At 35.8% G+C, this 26391-nt stretch overlaps 2 protein-coding genes across 3 annotated transcripts in view; both read left to right on the forward strand.

The window, feature by feature from the left end:
• Nucleotides 1-10984, forward strand: part of ift140 (intraflagellar transport 140 homolog (Chlamydomonas)) — a 35743-nt gene extending 24759 nt beyond the window's left edge. For both annotated transcript variants that reach the window (XM_067377313.1, XM_067377314.1), the window contains exons 19-29: nt 1557-1734; nt 2147-2337; nt 5797-5892; nt 5991-6123; nt 6216-6488; nt 6595-6777; nt 6917-7123; nt 8833-9045; nt 9145-9311; nt 9397-9538; nt 10479-10984. In XM_067377313.1, the coding sequence (XP_067233414.1) occupies nt 1557-1734; nt 2147-2337; nt 5797-5892; nt 5991-6123; nt 6216-6488; nt 6595-6777; nt 6917-7123; nt 8833-9045; nt 9145-9311; nt 9397-9538; nt 10479-10664 (1969 nt within the window). In that variant the 3' untranslated portion in view covers nt 10665-10984. The remainder of the gene's footprint in view (nt 1-1556; nt 1735-2146; nt 2338-5796; nt 5893-5990; nt 6124-6215; nt 6489-6594; nt 6778-6916; nt 7124-8832; nt 9046-9144; nt 9312-9396; nt 9539-10478) is intronic.
• Nucleotides 10985-12164: 1180 nt separating this feature from the next.
• Nucleotides 12165-23633, forward strand: ccdc78 (coiled-coil domain containing 78). Its single transcript, XM_067378402.1, has 14 exons — nt 12165-12236; nt 13352-13483; nt 13572-13658; nt 14628-14960; nt 16543-16584; nt 17323-17396; nt 19469-19547; nt 19631-19756; nt 20637-20821; nt 21516-21690; nt 21758-21786; nt 21870-21939; nt 22071-22171; nt 22257-23633. Exons 1-14 carry the CDS (start codon nt 12165-12167, stop codon nt 22381-22383), a joined length of 1632 nt encoding a protein of 543 aa, XP_067234503.1. The 3' UTR covers nt 22384-23633.
• The last annotated feature ends 2758 nt before the right edge of the window (nt 23634-26391 follow it).

Below are 26391 nucleotides of genomic sequence, written 5' to 3' on the forward strand. Positions count from 1 at the left end.
ATCCAAGATGCTTATGTCTTTCTTTCTTAACTCAAAAAGAAATTAAGGTTTTTGAGGAAAACATTCCAGGTTTTTTTTCCCATATAGCAGACTTTAACAGGAACCAACGGGTTGAAGGTCCAAATGTCAGTTTTAGTGCAGCTTCAAAGGGCTCTACACGATCCCAGACGAGGAATATGAGTGTTATCTAGCGAAACAACCTGTCATTTTCTAAAAAACAATAAAAATGTATATACTTTTTAACCACAAATGCTCATCTTGCACTGCTCTGCGAAGCGCCATGCATTGCGTAATCAAGCATGACGTAGGTTGAAGTACCGCGGTAGGGTGTTTCTCCTTCAAACTTCAAAATCGCCCGACATCGTTGTTTTACCTTTTTTTAAGGCCTTTGACTTAGGCCGTGTGTCCACCTAAGCGTTTTTTCCAGCTGCTAGCATATTTTTTCAATTGTTTTCAATGGGAACGCCGCGTTTTTTAAACGCCAGGAGCGTAACGAGGCGCTGAGCGTCTTTTTTACGCTCAAGCGCTGAGAGCTGGGCGTTTTTTACAGGTCGCCTCGAGTTGAAGAATGTTCAACTTTGAGTAAAACGCTGCGCTCATCACTGTCACTTTTTAGCCAGCCGTCCAATCAGAGTGGAGGAGGGGCGGGACAAATACAACTCCGACCAACTGTCACATTCTTACTGTACAACGACATTAACAAACAGAAACAAAATGGATGAGAAATTAATATTTCTGGTCTCCGAACATACATATAGCAAATAATTCCACATTGTGTGAACATTTTTAGCCTGAAACAAATTACCTGCAAAATCAGTTATAAGTAACAGTGACGCGGATATTCCGTATCATAGCAACAAAGCGTCTCAACGGAAAAAAAAGTTACGCTGCAGAAGCGCTCACAGACGGGCGTTTTAAGCAGAGCGCCTAGCTTTTCAGCTGGCTAAAAACGTTCTGGTGGACACACGGCCTTACTGTAGTCTTTGCAAGTTCGTTTTGTCATGTGTGACCTTTCCAACATGATTACGTAATGCGTGGCACATCACAGAGCAGTGCCAGACAATCATTTGTGGTTAAAAAGTGTAAAAATTATTTTTTTTTTTAGAAAATGACCAATCGTTTTGCTAGATAAGACTCTTATTCCTCATCTGGGATCGTGTAGAGCCCTTTGAAGCTGCACTGAAACTGACATTTTGACCTTCAACCCGTTGGTAGCCGTTGTAGTCCACTATATGGAGAGAAATTCTGGAATGTTTTCCTCAAAAACCTTAATTTCTTTTCGACTGAAGAAAGAAAGACATGAACATCTTGGATGACATGGGGGTGAGTAAATTATCTTGAAATTTTAATTCTGAAGTGAACTAATCCTTTAATTACTGTAGCTCAAACAGTAGAGAATGTCAATAGCAATGTCAAGGTCATGGGTTCGATTCCCAGGGAATGCATGAACTTATTAAATGTATACCTTCAATGCAATGTCGCTTTGGATAAAAGCATCTGCCAAACACATACATGTTAATGTAAAATGTGTGCATGTTATGTGATTGCATCTATAGTGAGGCGGTATGGGAGAACATGGCACGGATGTGTGTGAAGAGTCGTCGTCTGGACGTGGCGCGCGTGTGTCTGGGGAACATGGGTAACGCACGGGCTGCTCGTGCTCTCAGGGATGCTGAAAAAGAGCCGGAGTTGGAGGCCCAGGTGGCCGTACTGGCTACACAGCTGGGCATGCTGGTAAGTCACACACAAATTGACATAGCTTGACAAAAATGACCTCTTTTGCTAACCTAATATTCCAGTTTTCATTGAGCACATTCATCAGTATGCATTATTATTATTAAAGAAAGGAAAGTTTGTTAACATAATCTTGTATGTAATATCTAATAACTTTCTCCATCTCTGAAACAACTTTTCTGCTGATTTATGTGGTGTATGTTTCATTAGGTTAGGTTAGGGTCACATTATGGAAGCTGAATACATTGCAAATGACGTTTCATGTTGTTTAAATCACACAAGCACAAACATAATGTTATCTAAATAAACCTAATGCACTTGGAGCCTTTCTGTCTCATTCAGTACAATAACAAGAACTAAACATTTGGATTTAAACATTTGGGTTTATCGCAGCATCTCTGTTTTTTCGCAGGAGGATGCAGAGCGTTTGTATAAGTCATGCGGAAGGTTTGATCTATTGAATAAGTTTTATCAGGCGGCAGGTCAGTGGCAGCAGGCGGTAGAGACGGCAGAAACGAATGACCGCATTCACCTCCGAACCACATACTACAGCTATGCCAAACACCTGGAGGCCATGGGAGACAAGAACCTGGCGCTGGTGTAGTGAGTGTCACGTTCACACACAATCACTTCTGAGATGCACGCTGAGGTCACAAAGGTCACACAAAGTGATTTAATTTCTCCCCTGATTTTTGTGCAAAATTAATATTTTGTAACATCTTTATAAATCAGAAAGCCATTGGACACCATAAGCTACCATTCAAAAAATATTTTTTAATGTTTTTGAAAGAAGCCTCGTGTATGGAAGCTTGTTTCCGCCATTAAATAAAAAATAAAAAAGGTAATTGTGACTTTGTATATCATAATTCTGACTTTTTTTTCAGAATTGCAAGATATAAGCTCACAATTGCAAGTTATAAAGTCAGAATTGTGTGATATGAAGTCAGAATTGCATAATATAGTCAGAATTGTGTGATATAGTCAGAATTTCATAATATAAAGTTAGAATTGCGCGTTTTAAAGTCAGAATTGTGTTATAGTCAGAATTTTGTGATATAAAGTCAAAACTGAGATATAAAGTCAGAAATTGTGAGTTTTAAAGTCAGAATTGTGAGATATAAAGTAAGAATTGTGAGATATAAAGTCACAATTGTGTGATATAAAGTCAGAATTGCGAGTTATAGTCAGAATTCTGAGATATAAAGTCAGAATTGCATGATATAAAGTCAGAATTGTGAGATACAAAGTCAGAATTGTGTGATATAAAGTCAGAATTGTGAGATATAAAGTAAGAATTGTGAGATATAAAGTCACAATTGTGTGATATAAAGTCAGAATTGCGAGTTATAGTCAGAATTCTGAGATATAAAGTCAGAATTGTGAGATAAAGTCAGAATTGTGAGATACAAAGTCAGAATTGTGTGATATAAAGTCAGAATTGTGAGATATAAAGTCAGAATTGTGAGATATAAAGTCAGAATTATGTGATATAAAGTCAGAATTGTGAGTTATAGTCAGAATTCTGAGATATAAAGTCAGAATTGCATGATATAAAGTCAGAATTGTGAGATATAAAGTCAGAATTGTATGATATAAAGTCAGAATTGTGAGATATAAAGTCAGAATTGCATGATATAAAGTCAGAATTGTGAGATATAAAGTAAGAATTGCATGATATAAAGTAAGAATTGCATGACATAAAGTAAGAATTGTGAGATATAAAGTCAGAATTGCATGATATAAAGTCACAATTGTGTGATGAAGTCAGAATTGTGAGATATAAAGTCAGAATTGTGAATATAAAGTCAGAATTGCATGATATAAAGTCACAATTGTGTGATATAAAGTCAGAATTGCATGATATAAAGTCAGAATTGCGTGATATAAAGTCAGAATTGTGAGATAAAGTCAGAATTGTGAGATATAAAGTCAGAATTGCGTGATATAAAGTCACAATTGTGTGATATAAAGTCACAATTGTGTGATATAAAGTCACAATTGTGTGATGAAGTCAGAATTGTGAGATATAAAGTCAGAATTGTGAATATAAAGTCAGAATTGCATGATATAAAGTCACAATTGTGTGATATAAAGTCACAATTGTGTGATATAAAGTCACAATTGTGTGATGAAGTCAGAATTGTGAGATATAAAGTCAGAATTGTGAATATAAAGTCAGAATTGCATGATATAAAGTCACAATTGTGTGATATAAAGTCAGAATTGCGTGATATAAAGTCAGAATTGCGTGATATAAAGTCAGAATTGTGTGATATAAAGTCAGAATTGCGTGATATAAAGTCAGAATTGCGTGATATAAAGTAAGAATTGCATGATATAAAGTCAGAATTGTGAGATAAAGTCAGAATTGTGTGATATAAAGTCAGAATTGTGTGATATAAAGTCAGAATTGCGTGATATAAAGTCAGAATTGTGAGATAAAGTCAGAATTGTGAGATATAAAGTCAGAATTGCGTGATATAAAGTCAGAATTGTGAGATATAAAGTCAGAATTGTGTGATATAAAGTCAGAATTGCATGATATAAAGTCAGAATTGCGTGATATAAAGTCAGAATTGTGAGATAAAGTCAGAATTGTGAGGTATAAAGTCAGAATTGCGTGATATAAAGTCAGAATTGTGAGATATAAAGTCAGAATTGTGAGATATAAAGTCAGAATTGCATGATATAAAGTCAGAATTGTGAGATAAAGTCAGAATTGTGAGATATAAAGTCAGAATTGCGTGATATAAAGTCAGAATTGCGTGATATAAAGTCAGAATTGTGTGATATAAAGTCAGAATTGTGAGATATAAAGTAAGAATTGTGTGATATAAAGTCAGAATTGCATGATATAAAGTCAGAATTGCATGATATAAAGTCAGAATTGCGTGATATAAAGTCAGAATTGTGTGATATAAAGTCAGAATTGTGAGATATAAAGTAAGAATTGTGTGATATAAAGTCAGAATTGCATGATATAAAGTCAGAATTGTGAGATATAAAGTCAGAATTGTGAGATAAAGTCAGAATTGTGAGATATAAAGTCAGAATTGCGTGATATAAAGTCAGAATTGTGAGATATAAAGTCAGAATTGTGAGATATAAAGTCAGAATTGCATGATATAAAGTCAGAATTGTGTGATAAAGTCAGAATTGTGTGATATAAAGTCAGAATTGCGTGATATAAAGTCAGAATTGTGTGATAAAGTCAGAATTGTGTGATATAAAGTCAGAATTGTGAGATATAAAGTCAGAATTGTGAGATAAAGTCAGAATTGTGAGATATAAAGTCAGAATTGCGTGATATAAAGTCAGAATTGTGAGATATAAAGTAAGAATTGTGAGATATAAAGTCAGAATTGCATGATATAAAGTCAGAATTGTGTGATAAAGTCAGAATTGTGTGATATAAAGTCAGAATTGCGTGATATAAAGTCAGAATTGTGTGATAAAGTCAGAATTGTGTGATATAAAGTCAGAATTGTGAATATAAAGTCAGAATTGCATGATATAAAGTCAGAATTGTGAGATACAAAGTCAGAATTGTGAGATACAAAGTCAGAATTGTGTGATATAAAGTCAGAATTGCATGATATAAAGTCAGAATTGTGAGATAAAGTCAGAATTGTGAGATATAAAGTCAGAATTGCGTGATATAAAGTCAGAATTGTGAGATAAAGTCAGAATTGTGAGATATAAAGTCAGAATTGTGTGATATAAAGTCAGAATTGTGAGAAGTCTTATAAAAAAAATTATTTTTTTTTATTTATTTTATAATTTTGTTTTATTTAGTGGCGTAAACAAGCTTCCATACTCATCAGAAATACAGTAAAAACAGTAATGAAATATTTTACTATTTAAAATGACTGTTTTCTATTTTAATATATTGAAAAATGTAATTTATTCCTGTGATCAAAGCTGAATTTTCAGCCTCATTACTCCAGTCTTCAGTGTCACATGATCCTTCAGAAATCATTCTAATATGCTTATTTGCTGCTCAGATAGATAAAAAAAAAGTAAAAACTTGTTTGTGGTACTTTTATCTTTCCCATTTAATAGTTTTGAGAAGTCAGACACGCATCGGTTTGAAGTTCCGAGAATGCTGATGGAGGACAATGTTTCATTGGAGATCTACATCAATAAAATGAAAGACAAGTGAGTTAGTACGCAGACATGATTCATGATTATGGCCCCTGCGGTCTGACATGACTTTGATATTCCCACTGTCCGTTGTCTGGTGTGTGATTGGACAGGGATCTGTATAAGTGGTGGGGTCATTATCTGGAGAGCCAATCAGACATGGAGGCTGCACTGCATTACTACGCCTTTGCCCAGGATTACCTGTCTCAAGTGCGCGTGCACTGTTATCTAGGAAACATTCAGAAGGTAGGTTTAATGAATTTGATTTAAATTTCCATTTGTGTATAAATAAAATCCAGATGTATTGAATGCTTCATGTTGATCTGTATATTCCTCAGGCAAGTGAGATAGCTAATGAGACGGGCAACAGAGCAGCGTCTTATCATGTTGCACGGCAGTACGAGGGACAGGATGAAATCAGCCAGTCGGTGCACTTCTACACACGAGCACAAGCCTATAACAATGCCATCCGACTGTGTAAAGAGAATAACTTGGACGAGCAGCTCATGAATCTGGCGCTGCTTAGCAATCCAGAAGACATGATGGACACGGCCATGTATTATGAAGAGAAAGGAACGCACATGGACCGAGCTGTTATGCTTTATCATAAGGTACTTCCAAACATTCTCACTTAAGATTCAGATAAGTGTTGTGTCAAACTTTACCACTAGGTGGTGCTGATTGCTTATATAACACATGTCCATTCCACCTTTCCAGGCAGGTCATGTCTCTAAGGCTTTAGAACTGGCTTTTGCCACAGAGCAGTTTGGAGCACTGCAGCTGATCGCAGAGGACCTGAATGAGACCAGCGACCCCGCCTTACTAGCACGCTGCTCAGATTTCTTCATAAAACATGCTCAGTACCAGAAAGCTGTGGAATTGCTGGTGGCTGCCAAAAAGGTGAACACATACCACACAATGTCATGCATTCAGTCAGTTAATATTCATTACATTTATGGATGCAAACCGAACCCTTTTTATTTGTAGAAATCACAGCAGAGTGTTCTGTAACTGTATGAAAATGAATTTGTGCGTTTAGTACCATGAGGCGCTCCAGTTGTGTTTGGTCCAGAGTTTGACCATCACTGAAGATCTGGCTGAAAGTCTGACGGTGCCAAAAGACTCGACCCATCTGTCTGAGGCCGGGCGAAAGGAGCTGCTGGAGAAAATCGCAGACTGCTGCATGCGGCAGGGCAACTACCACCTAGCGACTAAGAAATACACACAAGCTGGAAATAAGACCAAGGTTTGACTTCTGCTCAGTTCAGTCATCAATGATTGCAGTAGATCAAACCTCTTTTATTTTGCCCTTGCAGAAAGATTTAACGTTGGCTCTCCGGAATACTTGATTCTGATTGGTCAATCACAGCATATTTTTATATAATGATGCTAAATAATAGAGTTTACCTTTAGCCCACCAATTTCCTACACTGTGTTAGTTTCGTGTTTCTCATATCACATTCTTCCAATCATTTCTTCAATAAAAATTATTTCAGCTCAAATTAACCCTATAAAACCTACTGTATCATATCCGGAGACATTTGAACACTACTGGTTTTCCACACTAAGCATTTCAAGCATTTTCCAAAAGTTGCTCATCCACAGTGAAACGTCTGAAAATGCTTAAATCACCAAAATTGCACATGCAGAAAACATACTAAATGCTCACAAGATGATGCAGAGAGAGCAGATATAATAAAGTTCTCATGCTGTACTTCTTGCACGATCACTATTGTGTCCAGGTCATGCTCAAATTCGGGTTTAAAACACAGCTGTCATCATATTTTGCCACGCAGGACAGCAAATGTGAGTAAATTCTCTGTCATCTTTGCAGGAATATAATATGAAGATTCTACAAATGAGCATTTATCTTGAGCAACACTGTTAATGTAAAAAGCAGGCACAACAATGCCGTTATAACTATAGATATCATCACATGATTAAACATGAGTCATCGTTTTCACATACCTCCATTTTCACCATCCACACTACAACATGAAAACATGTTTTTAAATGTATCCACTTTTGAGAGCGTTCTCAAAAAGCTCAGTTTTCCTTGACAAAAACACTGTCTCAGAGTGTATGGAAGACAAAACAAGAAAAAAGTTTTCAAACGAAAACGTGTTAGTGTGGACAAGGCCTAAATTATCAAAATGACCAAAACTTTGTTGCAGAAAAAGCTGTTGCACACAATCTACTACTTTTGAGGACTGTTTATTATCTCTCAATCATCACCAGCTATTTATTTCTTGTTTACATCTATATCCATTTATATCTCATTTTTATTTCATGTCCATTTATGGGTCAAAAACGAAAAAGGGTTTTCAAGCATCAAAACAATAAGTGTAATACAGCTTTGAAATGTTTTTGTTGTTTTTCAACAAAATACATCAGAATAGGTCCCGTTTAATTTGTGCAAAAATTAAATATCATTTACCATTATTTACAGAAGACACCCACTAAAATGTCTAAAAAAATCTATTTATGCCATATTAAAGACTAATTACTTTTACCCCAAATGCTAATTACTTGTAATTTTACATGTTTAAACTTTCCTAGGTTTTGCCATTTGTAAGCAAGAATTTTTTAATAATTAAAATATACAAAAGAATAAGTGAGCATACTAAATTTTATTGCATTTTAAATATGTACAGGTCAGAATAAGTATGTTGTTCCAATTTTACATAAATATAAGTGTTACACTGAATGACAATGGAACATTATTTCACCCACATTTTGACATTTTATTCTCCCAAAACGTATTTGAAACCTTAAAAATAGATGTTTTACTTGCATATAATGTGCTTTCTATGTATATCAAATCATATTTGTGTTTCTATTGATGCGGACATCTAAATGTCTTTGACCCGTATGTCTTCTCTCAGCCTGAAATACCTCTTCTGAATTCAAAGATATCAAGCTTTTCTTTTCTGTTCCTGTTCTTGTCTTTGACAGGCGATGCGAGCGCTGTTGAAATCCGGCGATACAGAGAAAATCGTGTTTTTCGCAGGTGTTTCCAGACAGAAGGAAATTTATATAATGGCAGCCAACTACCTGCAGTCTCTGGACTGGAGGAACGACCCGGAGATCATGAAGAACATCATCAGCTTCTACACAAAAGGACGCGCTCTCGACCTGCTCGCTGGCTTCTATGAGGCCTGTGCTGAGGTACTGAGAGCGTGTGTCCAGCAGATCTGACAAAGCAATAATCAATATCTAAATTATTCTTAAAAGCAGTGATGACTTATTTGTGGTGTTTGTTCACAGGTGGAAATTGACGATTATCAGAATTATGAGAAGGCGTACGGAGCTCTGACGGAGGCATGCAAGTGTCTGAATAAAGCAAAGGGTCGCAGTGACGACGAGGCTGACAGCAGATTCCTCATTCTGACAGACAGACTCGGACTTATCAAGAGGTTCATTCAGGCACGAAGGTACTGATGAAATACTAGCATTTCATTTTTGCATTCTGTCAACACCTGTGCATGCATTTCTAAATGTATTTATGTGTGTTTCAAGGATGTATGAAGAGGATCCAGTTGAATCTGTGCGTATGTGTGAGTCTCTGCTGGAAGAGAAGGATCTGGACCCTGCGGTGCGTGTTGGAGATGTGTATGGGTTCCTGGTGGAACACTACTGCCATAATGGCAACTTCCAGCAGGTATCTAAATATTGGCATGGCATGTTGTGTTTTAGGGGAATTTCTCACTGGGGGCTTTTGCTGTGGTCCTAATCCAAGTGTAATTGTTCCCGGCACCCCAGCAACATTTGTTTGGAATTAAAGGGATAGTTCACCCAAAAATGAAAATTTGATATTTATATGCTTTCCCACAGGGCATCCAAGATGCAGGTGACTTTGTTTCTTTAGTAGAACACAAATGATGATTTTTAACTGCAACTGTTGCTGTCTGTCAGTCGTATAATGCATGTCTATGGGAACTCTGTCTATAAGAGTCAAAAAAACATGCACAGACAAATCCAAATTAAACCTTGCGGCTCATGACGACACATTGATGTCCTAAGACTCTAAATTATCAGTTTGTGCAAGAAACTGAACAGTATTCATATCATTTTGACCTCTAATACATCATTATGTCCAATTGCCCTGCGTATCCGGTTAGTGAGGTCAGAAAACGCGCTCTGATGACGGAAGTGATCTCTTGCGCTTTGCTTCAATAAGATCAGACCTCACTAACTGAGTGCTGAATGCAGTTGGACATAGTGGTGTATTAGAGGTAAAAAATTATATAAATACTGTTTGGTTTCATGCACAATGTGTCGTCACGAGCCGCAGGGTTTAATTTGGATTTGTCTGTGCATGTTTTTTTTTTACTCTTATAGACAGAGTTCCCATTGACATGCATTATACAACTGACAGACGGCAACGGTTGCAGTTAAAAATCATCATTTGTGTTCTACTGAAGAAACAAAGTCACCTACATCTTGGATGCCCTGGGGGTAAGCAGATAAACATCAAATTTTAATATTTGGGTGAACTATCCCTTTAAATGACAGGCAGTATATTTTCATTTTCGGTGAACTGTCTCTTTAACATTAATTTCCAGTTATATAATTTGGTGTTTTTCTATGTGTATTATTAGGCTTGGAGTAAAATAGAGGAATTGAGATCAACACGTCCCAACATAAACGTGAGCTTATATGTGAGTCAGACCAGTCTGGAGGCTCTACAAAACGCTGCTGGAATCCGCCTGGTCTACAAAAATGCAAATACCCATGCTGCCGAGGATGATGAAGAGGTGGAGGAAGATGAGAACATCAATCATTGATAGAACGTCTTGCTTAAAAGGGTGGTCCTCAAGATATCACATACATTTCTTAATGCATAAAAAACCACATGACTACGCTACAGAAGTCTGCCTGTCTGAGTCTTAGTTTGCTGCCCCATTTTTTTTTTTTTTTAAAACGTGCCATATTTCTATGGGACTGCCAGTAAATGGGACATCTTTGATAGGTGATGTGTGATTTTTGTTAAAGCCACTTTGCAGGTTGCCTTAGGTAGAGTAGCTTGTGTGCGAATGCCCAGAATGCACTTATGTATGTGATGTGAGAGTGGCCTTTTGAACAAGAATCCAGCGGGACCACTATATTTAAGTTGTTTTGTACAATTTACAAATTATTTAATGAACAGATTTGTTCTGCTATCTTTGTATCTTGTATACATTTTAATAAATTTTCTACGTTTACTTAATCATATTGCTTTTTGAGTGAATTTCAATACATCTCTCAAAGTCAAATGTACTTGTAGTTTATCAGTTTTGTGTTAAATATAGGTGTTGCATCAGTTGAAGTAGATATTGAGTAGTTGTCGAAGTTAGTGTTTACACACATAGACATATAAAATACTATTTTGTGTTATTTTATGTATTTTATATGTCTATTTGTACACACGTTGCTTTGCTCTTAATCGTCGCTGACTGATATAATTGAAATTATATATGATTCGGAAGTGTTGACAAGTTCGATTGCAAGTCCGATTCTTTTCAGCGAGTCGGTTCTTTCGAACATTTTTCAAAAGTGATTCAGTTATTCCTTTAAGCTATTTTTTCGAATACGTTTTATTAATAATGGGCTTTATTGTAATTTCAGTTCCGTTCAACCTAATTTGAATATTCGGTTTCGAGTTTGAATTTCTAGTTAATGATAAATGTATCTAACCATAAAATTGGACAAAGATGTTTACCGATTTTAATTTCAATGATTCTGTTCAGTTAATGGATTCAACGAGTCAATACCAAAAAGTAAGTCAGTTCCTGTATCAGCCATTGAACAAGATTCATCTGAACAATAGGCCTGCTGTCAAACTAAACAATTTATCTTCTGGATTTACAACCCTTTACCATTGTAAAGCTTTCACAAGAGTCATTGATTCATCTTACATTTCCCAAACGGAATAAACAATTCAGCAAAACTGTTTCCACAACAAACAGAGCCGATAGTAAATGTAAGTACTGAGTCTGATTTAATGATAGATGCAGCACAACTTATGCCACAATATTTTATTACTGTGTTCACTATTTTTTAATTCATTTTTGTAAATTTTACATGTTTATGGAATAAGGATATTGAAACAAACACGAGTTTGAATCACTTAGGAACTCTGATGATTCAACTGAATTACCAGAAAGAATCATTTAATGTGATTCATCCCTCAGATGGAGCTCCCTTTCACAGTTTGCTGTTTCTCTGTGGGAGTGAAGATCATTATAAACGCCCATAGAGACTGTTTATAGAAACCAGACATAACACACCTCTGACAGCTGCAGAACATGGACTCGACGGATAAACAGAGCTCAATTAACGAACTTCAGGAGCAAATTCGCTCTCTGACTGACGAAAATGTAAGATATTTTCTGAAATATAAAGGAATTCATGCTTAATTGGGTTGTAACATTATAGTGTGTGCTACTATCCTACTACTTTTATCAAGCAAGTTTGTCAGAAGTGACAGTAAAGACCTTTTTAATGTTACAGAAGATTTTTATTTCAAATAAATGCAGTTTTTTCAATATTGATAATTAGAAATGTTTTTTGAGCAGCAAATCAGAATGATTTCTGAAGGATCATGTGACACTGACGACTGGAGTAATGATGCTGAAAATTCAGCTTTGATCACAGGAATAAATTACATTTTAAAATATTTTACAATTGAAATAATATTTCATAATATGACTATGTGTACTGTCTTTTTGATCAAATAATTGGTGCATAAGAGATTTTTTTTTTTTTTTCCCCAAAAACATTAAAAATGTACTGACCCCAAATTGTAATGGTACTGTGTGGTCTGTAAAAGTTGAAACCTCCTGCACTGAACCATAACATGCTGAATGTTGAATATAGTGTTAAAGGATTAGTTCACTTTCAAAATTTTCCTGATAGTTTACTCACCCCCATGTCATCCAAGATGTTCGAGTCTTTCTTCAGTCGAAAAGAAATTAAAGGATTATTCTCCTTATAATGGGCTTCAATGGACTCCAAACGGTTGAAGGTCAAAATTACAGTTTCAGTGCAGCTTTAAAGAGCTTTAAACAATACCAGACGAGGAATAAGGGTCTTATCTAAAGAAAAGATCGGTCATTTTCCAAAAAAATACAACTGTATATGCTTTATAGCACGTGCAAGGCAATCATTTGTGTTTATAAAACATATACAGTTGTATTTTTTTTCTAAAATGACTGATCGTTTTGCTAGATAAGACCCTTATACCTCGTCTGGTATCATTTAAAGCCCGTTGAAGCTGCACTGAAACTGTAATTTTGACCTTCAACTGTCTGGAGGCCATTGAAGTCCACTACATGGAGAAAAATCCTGGAAAGTTTTCATCAAAAACCTTAATTTCTTTTCGACTGAAGAAAGAAAGACATGAACATCTTGGATGACATGGGGGTGAGTAAATTATCAGGAAAATATTATTTAAAAGTGAACTAATCCTTTAACTGCATTGGTTTATATACAGGTACAGCTACGGGAACAAAATGAAGTTCTGTTTAGTAAGCTTGACTCGGCCCAGAACAAACTGGGCCTGCAGGCTGCGTCAAAGAGCGACCTGTCAGTCACACTGGTCCAGTGTGAGGAAGACAAACTGAAGGTAAGAACGAAAACATGCCTGAATATATGGCATCTGCCTGATGTCTGCTTATGAAAATGCTGCACTATTTTATATGTATGTGTTTCAGATCTCAAAAGACCTGGTTGATGTGCAGATTGAGGCCAATAAAATGAGAGAGAGGTATGAAGCGGAGATCTTTGAACTGAAAAACATGGTTAGTGCAGTACACACTGATGATTAATGGGCTGCTAAAGTAGTCAAGTCATCTTCATTTATATAGCACTTTATACAGTACAGATTGTTTTAAAGGGTTAGTTCACCCAAAAATGAAAATAACGTAATTTATTACTCCCCCTCATGCTGTTCCACACACGTAAGACCTTCGTTAATCTTTATTTTTAATCAATATGTTTGTTGAAATCCGATGGCTCCGTGAGGCCTGCATAGGGAGCAATGACATTTCCTACTAAAAGGAAGGTACTAAAAACGTATTTAAATCAGTTCATGTGAGTACAGTGGTTCAATATTAATATTATAAAGCGACGAGAATATTTTTGGAGCGCCAAAAAAACAAACAAAATAACGACTTATATAGTGATGGCCGATTTCAAAACACTGCTTCAGGAAGATTCGGAGCGTTATGAATCAGCGTGTCGAATCATGATTCAGATCGCCACAGTCACATGATTTCAGTTTGGCAGTTTGACACGCGATCCGAATCATGATTCGACACAAAAGTTCATTACGCTCCGATGCTTCCTGAAGCAGTGTTTTGAAATCGGCCATCACTATATAAGTCGTTATTTTGTTTTTTTGGGTCACCAAAAATATTCTCGTGGCTTTATAATATTAATATTGAACCACTGTACTCACATGAACTGATTTAAATATGTTTTTAGTACATTAATGGATCTTGAGAGAGGAAATGTCATTGCTGGCCATGGAGACAATCAGATTTCATCAAAAATATCTTAATTTGTGTTCCGAAGATTAATGAAGGACTTACGGGTGTGGAACGGCATGAGGGTGAGTAATAAATTACATTATTTTCATTTTTGCGTGAACTAACCCTTTAAAGCAACTTCACAGTAATAACATAATCAGTGCTGCAAACTTCATCAAATGTGAAACAAATTCAGCTGTAAAGCAGCTCTACATTTATATTTCATGCTCTCTTTCCCAGGTTTTATCTCAGGAGGGAACTGCCTCATCTCTTCAGACAGAGCGTGACCGGCTCAGACAGGAAGTGTCAGCAGCATTGGCCCGTTTAGAAGTCATTGAGCGAAATGAGCGTGACCTGGCCGAAGAGTACTCAGTGCTAAAGAGCAACTTCCTGTCGTTGAGCAGCGCTTATGAAAGAGAACGTGCGCACTCTGAAGAGCTCAGCGCTGAGCTGCTCGCCCTCGCGCACACACACGACACGCTCCTGCAGGAGAGAGAGCGGACGCACAGACACACGCTGGAGGTGGAGAGGGTCCGAGCGCTCATCAGCAGGGCGTCGCTGAACAGAGTCAGGGTGAGAGACATGTGCTTATCCTTATCAAACACTTCCTTTAGCAAAGTATGTTTCATTAGAGGGCATTGAATTCAATTGAATTCAAAAGGCTACATACAGGTACATGCTGTAGTTTAAAGGGTTAGTTCACCCAAAAATGAAAATTCTGTTATTAAGTACTCAGCCTTATGTCGTTCCAAATCCGTAAGTCTTTCGTTCATCTTCGGAACACATATGAAGATCTTTTTAATGAAATTCGAGAAATTTCTGTCTCTCCATTGATAGCCTAAGACAAGACACTACCACTTTCAAGCCCCAGAAAGGCAGTAAAGATTAATATTTTGTAAATAAAGTGGTAAATTATGTTTCTTTGCCCAAACAAAGCACTCATGTCGCTTCATAAAATTGAGTTGAAACCACTGGAGTCACATGGAGTACTTTAATGATGTCTTTACTACCTTTCTGGGGCTTGAAAGTGGCAGTTGTGTAGCTGTTAATGGAAGCACAGAAAGCTCTCAGATTTCATCAAAAAGATCTTCATTTGTGCTCTGAAGATGAATGAAGGTCTTACGGGTTTGGAATGACATGAGGGTGAGTAATAAATGACATTATTATCATTTTTGTGTGAACTAACCCTTTAAGACTTTTTATGACTTACATTTACAGTTGATCTGTGTTCTGAACACACACCGAATTATGAACAATAATAATAGTGATGCATTGTTTTATAAGATCCCACTATTCACTGAAAGGGGAATAGCAATAATTCCTAATGAACTTAAAGGGTTAGTTCACCCAAAAATGAAAATAATGTCATTTATTACTCACCCTCATGTCGTTCCACACCCGTAAGACCTACGTTATTCTTCGGAACACAAATTAAGATATTTTTGTTGAAATCCGATGGCTCAGTGAGGCCTGCATAGGGAGCAATGACATTTCCTCTCTCAAGATCCATTAATGTACTAAAAAGATATTTAAATCAGTTCATGTGAGTACAGTGGTTCAATATTAATATAATAAAGCAACGAGAATATTTTTGGTGCGCCAAAAAAACTAAATAATGATTTATATAGTGATGGCTGATTTCAAAACACTGCTTCAGGAAGATTCGGAGCATTATGAATCAGTGTATCGAATCAAAGTCACGTGATTTCAGCAGTTTGCCAGTTTGACACACGATCTGAATCATGATTCGACACAAAAGATTCATAACGCTCCGAATCTTCCTGAAGCAGTGTTTTGAAATCAGCCATCACTATATAAGTCGTTATTTTGTTTTTTTGCCGCACCAAAAATATTCTCGTCGCTTTATAATATTAATATTGAACCACTGTACTCACATGACCTGATTTAAATATGTTTTTAGTACATTAATGGATCTTGAGAGAGGAAATGTCATTGCTCCCTATGCAGGCCTCACTGAGCCATCGGATTTCAACAAAAATATCTTAATTTGTGTTCCGAAGATGAACGAAGGTCTTACCGGTGTAGAACGGCATGAGGGTGAGTAATAAATGACATTATTTTCATTTTTGGGTGAACTAACCCTTTAAAGAAGTTAGATATTTAAATACTCTGATTTTGATGTTTGTTTTAACAGCCAGAGGAGTTTGAACAGCGCAAGAGCCCACTGGAAAGAAACGTAAGAAAGTCAGCAGCATATTATTTATTTTCAATTGACTTTGAATAGCACTTTTCACAGTTCACATTGTTTACATTTGCTTTACAGAAAATCATGATGTTAATGTTTATAATATCTTATTACCTTCATGCCTTATAGTTGCATTTTGCAAATTAGAGCTGTGCAATAATATAGTTTACATTTTGCAATGATATAAACAGTTGAGATTTGCTATATAGTGTAATGTATGTATGCAAATAAAGTTGTATGTACTATATATCCAACTTTAAATTTATTGCTGGGTGACTACATAGTTTATATTTTGAGAAATTATAAATAATCATGCATCTGATATTTGCTATATAGTATATATTGCTTTATGTGAGTGTACTGTATAAATGCAGGTAAAGTTGTATGTAATATACTGTATATCCAAATATATCGCTGGCCATTATAGTTTACATTTTGCAACATATTTCAAGTATAATATTTCTTGTTGTTGTAATATGCCTATAGATTAGATTAGATTAGAGTTGACTGTTTTTTCCAGCCATATACAGGTATATACTAGATGTGCAGTGCAGTTTACAAACGTTGCAATAACATTAATTTACTGTACACAATACACTGTGAACAATATACTTAAGTACCAACAATTAAGTGTCGAATGGGATTGCACTCTTGTGGGAAGGGAGAATATTTATGACATTTCTGTAGTATGGTGGTGATTTTATACATGTGTGATGTTTTTCATTGCAGAATAACCTGAGAGATGAGCTAGAAACCCTGAGGAAAAGCTACGAGGCGCACCAACGACAACTAGAGGAGAAAGTGTGAGACACTTGATGACATCTGCTCAGAGTTTGACCTACAAGCCCCATCTTGAGTTACTAAACACAAGTGGGCGGCACTAAATACAAATGAAAACAGGATACAAAATGTTTTTTGATCACTGAAACCACATTTGGATGTAGTCAGAAATATATGTGACCACATAGACGTGTACGCTTAAAGAAACCTACCTGCAAAGCTACAGTCCTGTGGAAAGTTTTAGGCACTTGCTTAAAAATGCTGTAAGTGAGGATGCTTTCAAAAATTATGGTATAAATAGATTTTATTTATCAATTAAAGGATTAGTTCACTTCAGAATTAAAATTCCCTGATAATTTACTCACCCCCATGTCATCCAAGATGTTTATGACTTTCTTTCTTCAGTCGAAAAGAAATTAAGGTTTTTGAGGAAAACATTCAAGGATTTTTCTCCAGATAGTGGACTACAACGGGGACCAAAGGTGTGACCACCCTTTGCGTTAAATCTCATAAACTTATATTTTATTCACAATAGAATATAGATAACATGTCAAATGTTGAAAGTGAGACATTTTGAAATGTCATGCCAAATATTGGCTCATTTTGGATTTCATGAGAGCTACACATACCAAAAAAGTTGGGACAGGTAGCAATAAGAGGCCGGAAAAGTTAAATGTACATATAAGGAACAGCTGGAGGACCAATTTGCAACTTATTAGGTCAATTGGCAACATGATTGGGTATAAAAAGCCTCTCAGAGTGGCAGTGTCTCTCAGAAGTCAAGATGGGCAGAGGATCACCAATTCCCCCAATGCTGTGGCGAAAAATAGTGGAGCAATATCAGAAAGGAGTTTCTCAGAGAAAAATTGCAAAGAGTTTGAAGTTATCATCAACTGCAGTGCATAATATCATCCAAAGATTCAGAGAATCTGGAACAATCTCTGTGCGTAAGGGTCAAGGCCGGAAAACCATACTGGATGCCCGTGATCTTCGGGCCCTTAGACGGCACTGCATCACATACAGGAATGCTACTGTAATGGAAATCACAACATGGGCTCAGGAATACTTCCAGAAAACATTGTCGTGAAACATGAGTGTGTGTGGCATAGGCAGCTTACACATCTGGAAAGGCACCATCAATGCTGAAAGGTATATCCAAGTTCTAGAACAACATATGCTTCCAGACGTCGTCTCTTTCAGGGAAGACCTTGCAATTTCCAACATGACAATGCCAGACCACATACTGCATCAATTACAACATCATGGCTGCGTAGAAGAAGGATCCGGGTACTGAAATGGCCAGCCTGCAGTCCAGATCTTTAACCCATAGAAAACATTTGACGCATCATAAAGAGGAAGATGCGACAAAGAAGACCTAAGACAGTTGAGCAACTAGAAGCCTGTATTAGACAAGAATGGGACAACATTCCTATTCCTAAACTTGAGCAACTTGTCTCCTCAGTCCCCAGACGTTTGCAGACTGTTATCAAAAGAAGAGGGGATGCCACACAGTGGTAAACATGGCCTTGTCCCAACTTTTTTGAGATGTGTTGATGCCATGAAATTTAAAATCAGCTTATTTTTCCCTTAAAATGATACATTTTCTCAGTTTAAACATTTGATATGTCATCTATGTTGTATTCTGAATAAAATATTGAAATTTGAAACTTCCACATCATTGCATTCTGTTTTTATTCACAATTTGTACAGTGTCCCAACTTTTTTGGAATCGGGTTTGTAAATAATACTAGTATGTAGTCACAAAATCATAGATCCTCTCCTCGAAATCTGATCTCAAATGATCACAGGAGTCGTGTGTTAATAGCATCTATCTCACCTGACCACCTGTGATCGGATTGGCCAATATGGGCGTTGTGTAAACAGAGTCATTGCCACACTCAGACGAGGGTACAATGGTGTCTGCTTAAAGTTTGACCTAGTGAAACCAAACTCTGTGCACCTGCTACATTACGAGTGATGTGGTGGAGCTTTCATCTTTATGAGTGGAAAATCTTTGATACATGTGCTCGCTTGTTTAACCATGAGACGTGGGCGGTGAAGGTCAGCTGAAGTGTGTATGTGTTATCTTTCATAGTGTGGCCATGGGGAGGGAACAACAGGAGAATAAGAGAGCCATTCAGAACACCCGACATGAGCTTTCCCAGCAGTCTGCAGTGAGTACATTATCAGTCGCTCACACACACAAGATGCTGTATATGTGTTTTTTGATTTCTGATTTGTTCCTGTCTATATGCAGACACTGATTATATCTCAACACCAGCTGAAGGAGGCTGAGACTGAGGTCTCTAAACTACAAAATCATCTGAAGGAACTCAACAGAGAGTACAGGGCCCGACTTACACACTATATTCAGGATGTTACAGTATGTGTACATGCCAGCAGACATTTAGTTAAATTAATGGTGCATTTTAGAAAAAACACTTTAAAGTGACTTCTTAAGTTGTCAAAATTTGGAAATAATTACACTTTTTTTTTGTTTTTTGAAAGAAGTATCTTATGTTCACCATATGCTGTATTTTTTTAATCAAAAATATATTTTTACACTTTAAAATAACTGTTTTCTATTTGAATATATTGTGAAATGTAATTTATTCCTGTGATCAAAGCTGAATTTTCAGCAACCAGTCTTCAGTGTCACATGATCCTTCAGAAATCATTCTAATAAGCTGAAATGCTGCTTTATTCTTAACAGGATTTTTTGATGAATAGAAAGTTCAAAAGAATAGCAATTATTTGAAATAGAAATCGATTATAACATTATAAATGTGCTTACTGTATCTTGATCAATTCAGTGCATCCTTGCTGAATAAAAGTATATATTTTTTTTATCTTCCTTACCGCAAACTTTTGAGGGGTAGTGTATCATGGTTTTCACATAAATATAAAGCAGCACAATTATTTTCAACATTGATAATAATCAGAAATGTTTTTTGAGCCGGAATTCAGCATATTATAATGATTTCTGAAGGATCATGTGACACTGAAGACTGGAGTAATGATGCTGAAAATTCAGCTTTGATCACTGGATATAAATTACATTTTAAAATATATTCAAATAGAAAACAGTAATTTTAAAGTGTAAAAATATTTAACTTTTTTTTACTATAATTTTGATCAAATAAATGCAGCCTTGGTGAACATAAGAGTCTTCTTTCGAAAACCGGTGCTCTATAATTTCTTATTTTTAAACTAAATTGATGTTACAAGAGTGGTTTGATGGCATATGGTTTCTGGCGCTGTAGGAGTGTGTAACAGCAGCCGATGGCGGTGATCTGGGACAGTTGAAGGGGTTTGTTGAGTCAATGCTGGAGGAGGTGAAAGCGTCATATCGCTCCAGAGAGGAACAGCTCACCAAAGCCGCCAGAACGTACCGCAAACGCATACAGGATCTGAGCAATGCCTTCCAACAGCTACTCATTGCTTACAGGTGCATGAACATCCACTGATTCACACCTATTGCTCTTAATACAAACTATTTACAATTAACGTTTACATTGGGATTCCCAAACATATTTTTTTTCAGCCAAACCTCTTTGGCTTAATATATTCACATGAAGTTTCCCTAAGATTTAATGTTAATACATGAATCATGTTACAACACATTCCCATGTTCACGGTTCTCTGATGTCGATTAATGGTCACATGACATGCAGATGAACAAAATGTTATATAATATTAGTATAATAAGTGTTTTATTTTTATTGTTTTTATTTAAAAATTAGTTAAATTTTACATTTTTATGATTTAAAAAATAATGATTCGATTTTCATCAAACTCACATACCCAGTTTGGGAAACCTTGATTTGACCAGGTGCTTTTATTATGAAAATTTCAGCAAATACAAATGAACTTTCACTCAAAAAAAAAAAAATATACTAGCAACATGCTGATCAGTAAAACAATTACTCTAGGCTAAATCTAAAATACACCTTTTTTCTGTATGAGGGTTTTTTTTTTGCTTAATTTTTTAATATAGAGATATCCACAAAGGTAAGTTTTATCAGGTTTTGCAAATTTTGTGGTGGCATTTTCAGACATTTCAGCCCTGTGTTAAATGCAAAGCTTGTTCCTACACACACTAGATCTGATTTTGTCTGATAAGTAGTGTCTCTGTGTCCCAGACTGCAACGTGAGCAGATCCTGGCACTCCCTGAACACGCTTTAGAGGCCGGACCCCCTGAGGCCCACTTCAGTCCCGCGGGGACCGAACCGAGAGGAGAGACTGAGAGAGAGCTACACAGACTGAGAGAGGACAAAGCCCGCCTGGAGAGCCAACTGAAACTGGCTCGAGAACAGGTGTGCGTGTGTGTGTGTGTGTTTAATGAATTAGTTCTGTGACTTGATCATGTGCTTGGTATTTCAGATGGCTGTGTTGTCAGAGTCTTCTCAGAGGTGAGTATCATTCAAAGTAAGAAAAATATTGTATCTGCTGTTTACTGGCTTATTTTATGTGTTGCACTTGATAAATTGTGTAGGGCTGGACTTACACAAGACACCTGGAATGATGTTAAAAAGCAGCTCAGAGAAATAACCAAGTCCACACAGGTAACCAATGCAAACTGTTACCAGTTAATCCTGGAAAAACAAAATAATAGCAGCACTCATGATCAAACATAGCAGTAGATTATCTAAGCTTCACTATCATCACCCTGGTAATCACAGTAAAATTCCAACAGGAAGCTCAAGAAAGAGAGCGCGCCCAGCTGATCACCAGAGCGACTGTTGCCGAGGAGCAGGTGTCTGAGCTGAAGGAGTATGTGGACAATCACCTGGGCAGGTATTTGAACACCCACCTGTAATAGATTATAAGGAAATGACTTTATAGGTGGCATGTGATCTTCACATGTGGCGTCTTTGTGCAGGTATAAACTGGAGATTACGCGGCTGCGCAGGCTGCTGGGAGCACAGGAGGGAAGATCAAATAGTGCAAGAGACCATAAGCCCCGCCCACCCCACAAGTCTTTCAAAAACAGCAGTAATGAAATATAGTGCAGCAATCCAAAAGCTCCGCCCACTCCACAAATCAATCAAAAATATAGGCCCATAGTTTTTCATAGGCCCCACCCACTCCATAAATCAATCAACAACAACATTTATGAGACAGTGCATTACATAAGCTCTGCCCACTCCATAAATCAATCAACAACATTTATGAGACAGTGCATTACATAAGCTCCGCCCACTCCATAAATCAATCAACAACATTTATGAGACATAAAGCATTAAATAAGCTCCGCCCACTCCATAAATTAATAAAAAACAGCTGTTTAAAAATAGTTTTTCGTAGGCCCCACCCACTCCATAATTCAATCAACAACAACATTTATGAGACAGTGCATTACATAAGCTCCGCCCACTTCATAGATCAATCAACAACATTTATGAGACAGTGCATTAAAGAAGCTCCGCCCACTCCATAAATCAATCAACAACAGTTGTTTAAAAATAGTTTTTCATAGACCCCACCCACTCCATAAATCAATCAACAACACATGTATGATATAAACAACTGAAATAGTGCTAATGCTGTTAGATATTCTTGCTCCTGGCAAAAAAGTGATTCAAATATCAATGTGCTAAGATTTCTTAAGCAATCATAAACAGTGTTAGCTAATCAGTGAGAGTGTTTACATGCACAGTTTTACACCACATGACATTATATCAAATTGCTTCAGTAACTCCATAACATTTAGATTTTTTGCCTGTTACTCCAATTTTGTTTAGCATGTAAACACCATTATCACATCTGTTTAAGTTTAGATGGTTTTCTTGTGTTGTCGGTTCATTGATTTGCATGTAAACCCTTAAAACAGGATTTTTTTGATCATTATCAGCATCTTGTTGTACATATAAACACTCGTTAATGTGTCATTTGCATTTTTAAGTGCATTTTCAGTCACGTTTAATGCCAAGCTCGCAATGTTTAATTTCAAGAAATTTGGTTAATTGCTGGTTCAGATTAAATAGCTGATCTTTAATTATTTATAATTTGTTTGCGTGCATTTATAGTTAAATGATCAGCAATATGTCTTGTACCGCTGTGTTTTAATCCTTTAGAAGCACAGGCATATGTGTGAATGCGACTGAATTTGCTCTTCCTTCCTGAGAAACTATGTGTGGAATGTTTGTAAAGCTTATGTCAATTTTACGGGCTGCGAGAATGAAAGGCTGCTGACAATTAATTGTCTGACGGGTTAAGATAATTTCATTACGGAGCATGTATTTCACACACATGCTGATCCCTGAGAAACATACGACACTGAGTGACAGACATGTTATTTGGACACATAATAAATTGCAGTGGTTTCAGGAGCTTTTTCACAATCAGTTTTTCAGGTTTGAAGCTCTTGAATAAACAGTTTTATTTTAGTGTTGTTAGAATCTAAAAGTCTTATTTTTTTTAGTAAATGGAGATGCAGAGATATGTAATATATATGTACTAACATGTTGAATGAGAACTGAATCTATCCTAGTAATTTAAAGTTGGAAACTGCAGGGCAAACTTGAAAGCATATTACTGGAAAGAAAAAAATAGCACGGATTACCCGCAGAAAGAGAGCGTGGAAAAGACAGAAAGAGAGCGAGCGAGACAGAAAGAGGCTGTGGGCTTGTCAGATAAAGGGAGAGTGTTTGGGAAATGGGCTGCAGACTAAGAGGGTTCGAGCGCCTCTTTATGAGCCGGGGAAAAAAATTAAGATTATGCGTATGGGAAACGGGGTGTAGTGAGTACAGTGGCCCCTGAACCCCTGGGAAACGAGCAGGGGCGGGGAGGGGGCTTATGGGTAGAGAGGGTAATTGGTGGGGGGGGTTCGGGGGTTGGCCGGTCGGCCGACTGTGTGCCAGCTCACACTGGGTGGCATCCGCACAGGCACGTTGACATCATGAGAACGTAACACCAAAGAGAACTAGAAAGAAAGACAAAGAACAAAGTGGTTTAAATGCGTTACCTCACTGTTTTAGGTAGATTTTAATTCATTTAATTTGTTTTTAATTTTATATATATATTTTATTATAAAATATTTAGACTTGAATTTAATTTAAATAATACTGATTATGTATATATATACAGTCAAACCAAAATTTATGACACCTTGAACATTTCATCCATTATTACATTTATTCACTATAGTTTAAAAAAATGGTAATAAAATATGACAAAATCTCTCTTTGGTTCCAAATTTTTTATCAATTTTACTGGTAGTCCACTGTATGAAGAATTTTTGGGTATAATATGTCAAAGTTTAATTTATTTTCCTATCCTCACTTACATAAATGAACTATAGTGTCCTGAACCCACTAGTAAAAATATATCAAAAATTTAAAAAATGTCTGAATTATTTTTGGTTTGACTGATATATATATATAAAATTTAAATAATATATATTTTTAATATATATATATATATATATATATATATATATATATATATATATATATATATATATATATATATATTATATATAGCCATATTTAAATTAAAAATAAATTAAATTAATAATATATAATTAACGTAATTAATTAATTAATTATATAATAAAATATTATTTATATGATTTTAATATAAAAGAATATTCTAAACAATAACATCAATAAATATGAATTTACATATGTATGTTACATATGTTTCTAGTTATGCTCAGGTGTGCAATAATAATATTGAATTTATAAAAAAAAAATATATATATATATATATATATATAAATATAATATATATATATATATATATATATATATATACACACACACATATGCACATTCATATATATATATACACACACATATTCTAAATATCTTAAAAATATATATTATTTAATTTATAAATACATTTAAAAATATATTAAATTAATAATATATAATAAGTAATGTAATTATTTAATTAAAAATCTAATAAAATATTAATATGTACATATTGTAATAGAAAATAATATTATAAACAGTAACATCAATAAATATTAATTTACATTTTAATATTTTAATATTATTTTCTTATTTTATTAATATTATTATTTGTTATGTTATTGTTTATAGTGTTATTTTATTTTTATATAAACAGTAAAACATCAATATAGTATAATATAGCAGTTTTCACCATGCTTTACAGCAATCGTTCATGAATCATCCAGCTCTAATCATTTGAGCCCATAGTGACATTGAGATGAACTCGGAATGTGTGTCTGATACCACGAGCAATGGGAAAATTTGGAATGCCATGGAATATTGCAGCTGGGTATCTGCAGGAAGTACTTCACTCTTATAAACCTGCATGTAGTCTGTATATGAGAAGCGCTGCTTTTAGTTTTTTTTTTTTTTTTTTTTTGTAGTTTTTAATGCTCAGTTGATATGTCCCTAATAAACTTTGGCAGCCCGTGTTAGAATGTGTGTGTGTGTGTGTGTGTGTGTGTGTGCGTGCGTGTGTGTGTGTGTAAGTGGATGGGACAAGCCTTGTGAACGGCAGTAATTTATGAGAACTGGCTGGAGGGGGAGAGACGGAGGAAAGAAAAAAAGTGACAAAAGCGAAAGAATGTGGGACGCGTGAGAGAGGAATTTGAGCAGAGACAGAAGAACTCACTATCAAATTAATGAGTGTGTGAATTCAGACAGACAGACTGAGAACCAGAAAAAAGGGAATGAACTTTTACCTTTCCAGAAGGAAATAATTTGTATTTAAATAGTCATTTGTTATTTAAGTGATTGTAATTGTCTTGCTAGCTTGTGCATTTCATAGTTCCCATGGTCATAGAAAACCTGGAAATGTCTACTTGTTATTTTCAGCCCTAGAAAATGTCATCAGAAATGAATAAAATCTTTCATAGTCAATATATATTTTTCTAGATATGCTCAGGTGTGAAATATTTAATTGCCAAGAAACTGCTCTGTTGCTTTATAAAATAATTTTTCAAATCTTTATTCAGCAGTCGCGATGGATGTTTGTTATCATTTCTCTCCCTCTCTCGCTCTGTCAGAAGCACCTGCTGGCTGATTTCAACCGTTCTGAAG

The sequence above is a fragment of the Chanodichthys erythropterus genome, chromosome 23 (genome assembly GCF_024489055.1).
Source record: "Chanodichthys erythropterus isolate Z2021 chromosome 23, ASM2448905v1, whole genome shotgun sequence".
Taxonomy (NCBI): Eukaryota; Metazoa; Chordata; class Actinopteri; order Cypriniformes; family Xenocyprididae; genus Chanodichthys; species Chanodichthys erythropterus.